This window comes from Camelina sativa, chromosome 13, assembly GCF_000633955.1.
Source record: "Camelina sativa cultivar DH55 chromosome 13, Cs, whole genome shotgun sequence".
In the NCBI taxonomy this organism is placed as follows: Eukaryota; Viridiplantae; Streptophyta; class Magnoliopsida; order Brassicales; family Brassicaceae; genus Camelina; species Camelina sativa.
In genome coordinates, this window is record NC_025697.1 from 14,459,623 (window position 1) to 14,461,804 (window position 2,182).

Sequence of the window (2,182 nt, forward strand, 5' to 3'; positions counted from 1 at the left end):
TGAGGTCTCGTCTTTAGATTGAATGATCGCAGCGAGCTCTTTACTTATAGAATCCACGGCGTTGAACACTGAGTTCATCACATCAGGATGTCTCACCGCTCTCTGTGACACACCAGAGACAAGAGCTTTTGTGTTCCGCCCGACTCTAGTGTTGGTGATCAGCATTCTCAAAGGCATGTTGGACTGTAACCGAGTTATCTCGCCTGAGCAGAACTTGATCATGTTGCCTGCAACCACCGCCGAAATAGACACTTCATTTCTCTAACTTATAATAGAATTTTTTTGAGTTAGAACAAACCGTATGCACTGACGGTGTTGTCTATCCCAGAAGGTTTCCCATGGATGATCTTTTCGCCTTCAAAAGCCCATTTGTTTAGCAACTCAAGATTGGTTTCATCGAGAGATGACCAATCATTACCACGGGTTTTGTCTGAAATAGAAGAAGCGAGAAGAGCAGCTGTGAGAGCTACACATAAAGCTGCTGATGAACCGAGGCCAGATCCGTATGGAAGCTCAGAGTTAATGACGACCGTAGCCGGATTAAACCTAAAGAAAACAAGAAACGTGAAACACAACAAGATGAAGGAACTCGGAAAAAAATGTCAACAAGAACATAGAAATGCAACTATTTTGAGTTATCTACCCTATAATTCTGGTGTATAACCAGAGAAACGTGGAGATCCCAGAGGAGAGCCAGATCTTGTCCTTTGGAAGATTTTGCTCTTCAACCAAAACTGCAATTGATTTAAGGGTCTCGTCTGTACATGAAGCCGGAGTTGAACGACACGAAGTGCTTGAATCATAAGGAATTGCTTCTTTGACTCTGGCTAAGGACCAGGAAAACTCCAACGAAATGTCCTTGAGCTGGAGTATAAGCCTATCGTTGTTCTCAGCTGTAAGAAAAAAAAATGGTAATGTAATGCTTCAGATTTGTTTCTACATTGGGACAAAAGACTAAGCAAACTACATCAACCATCAAATTATTTAGAGGAAGTTGATGCAAAGATGAAATGATTCAGTACTAAGGTAGAGTCATTTGCCACACTAATGTGCTTATAGACTCTTACGAACAAGAGGGCACAAAATGAATTAACCCATATTCTCATAGTTGACGGGACACTCTACCATCTTAATGCAGCCTAGAACCCTTTGATAATACTATTACTTACTGACATTGACTAAAAGCATAGACAGTATAACATGAACATTCAAATACTAGAACCCAAATCAGATTTGAACAAATATAAACTCATGGATCACTAGCAGTTTGCGAGGGTTGGTTAGTTCTGGATCCAGGTAACTAGAGAAACAGGAACTGCTACAAAAAGCATAGATCTTTTGCTAATCAATATCTATATAGATTCACTTATGACTTCATTCCAAGAATTGCAGGTTTGGTGATCTCAAAGGAGCAATAAACACCAAGAAAAAAAGGAACCTGATCGAGGAGGAAAGGTAAGAGTAACGTAAGTATAGAGATCAATGGCTGCAGCTACTGCAGTAGATCCATGGACAACAGCGTGTTCGCCTGCGAGGATGATCTTCCCAGGAGCTCTTGCTTTCACTTCCATTTTCCTAAATCAAAACACACAAAAGTGATCAGAATAACAAAAGGAAACAGACAAGATGCACAAAAAGAAAAGAACTTTATCTATACATTTCCCAGATTCTAACAACTAATAATAATTGAACACAACCAACTCTGGAAATAAAATAATATAATAAATAAGCCCTTTTGCTCCAAAACGTGGATCAGATCAAATGGGCATTATTATTATATAATTGGCTCATACTGATCTGCATTTGAACAAAGACTACACATTTATAACACAAAAATGGTGAATGTGAATCAGATCAAAGCTGCTCGGATCAATCACAAGTTGGGGAAATTTGAAACTAATGAAAAATTCGTTTTTTTTTTTCTTCATGTCCTTCTCTTTTACTTCATTCTCTTACCTAGAGCGAAGAGAATTGAACAAAACAATGGCAAAACATTAGAAAAAACGTACCTGGAATTGCTGAGAAGCAAAACCCTAGAAGATGGAAAATGTCTGAAAGCAACAAGAATCGTGTTCAATTAGGATGATGATACTACTGTAAAAGAACCGATTTTGGTTTAACATTCCCCGGTTTGAAATGCACATCGGTTTAGCAAAGGTTTTATACTTCATCTGTCACTTTC

The 2,182-nt window shown here is 38.6% G+C and overlaps 1 protein-coding gene across 3 annotated transcripts in view; it reads right to left on the bottom strand.

Moving 5' to 3' along the window:
* Positions 1-2,102, bottom strand: part of LOC104736766 (mevalonate kinase) — a 5,133-nt gene extending 3,031 nt beyond the window's left edge. For 2 of the 3 annotated variants that reach the window (XM_010456820.2, XM_010456819.2), the window contains exons 1-4: positions 2,010-2,102; positions 1,439-1,575; positions 644-893; positions 356-546 (exon numbers count right to left, since the gene is read on the bottom strand). In XM_010456820.2, the coding sequence (XP_010455122.1) occupies positions 356-546; positions 644-893; positions 1,439-1,571 (574 nt within the window). In that variant the 5' untranslated portion in view covers positions 1,572-1,575; positions 2,010-2,102. Of the gene's footprint in view, positions 1-298; positions 547-643; positions 894-1,438; positions 1,576-2,009 lie in introns of all 3 variants that reach the window. The other variant, XM_010456821.2, reaches the window with a different exon arrangement.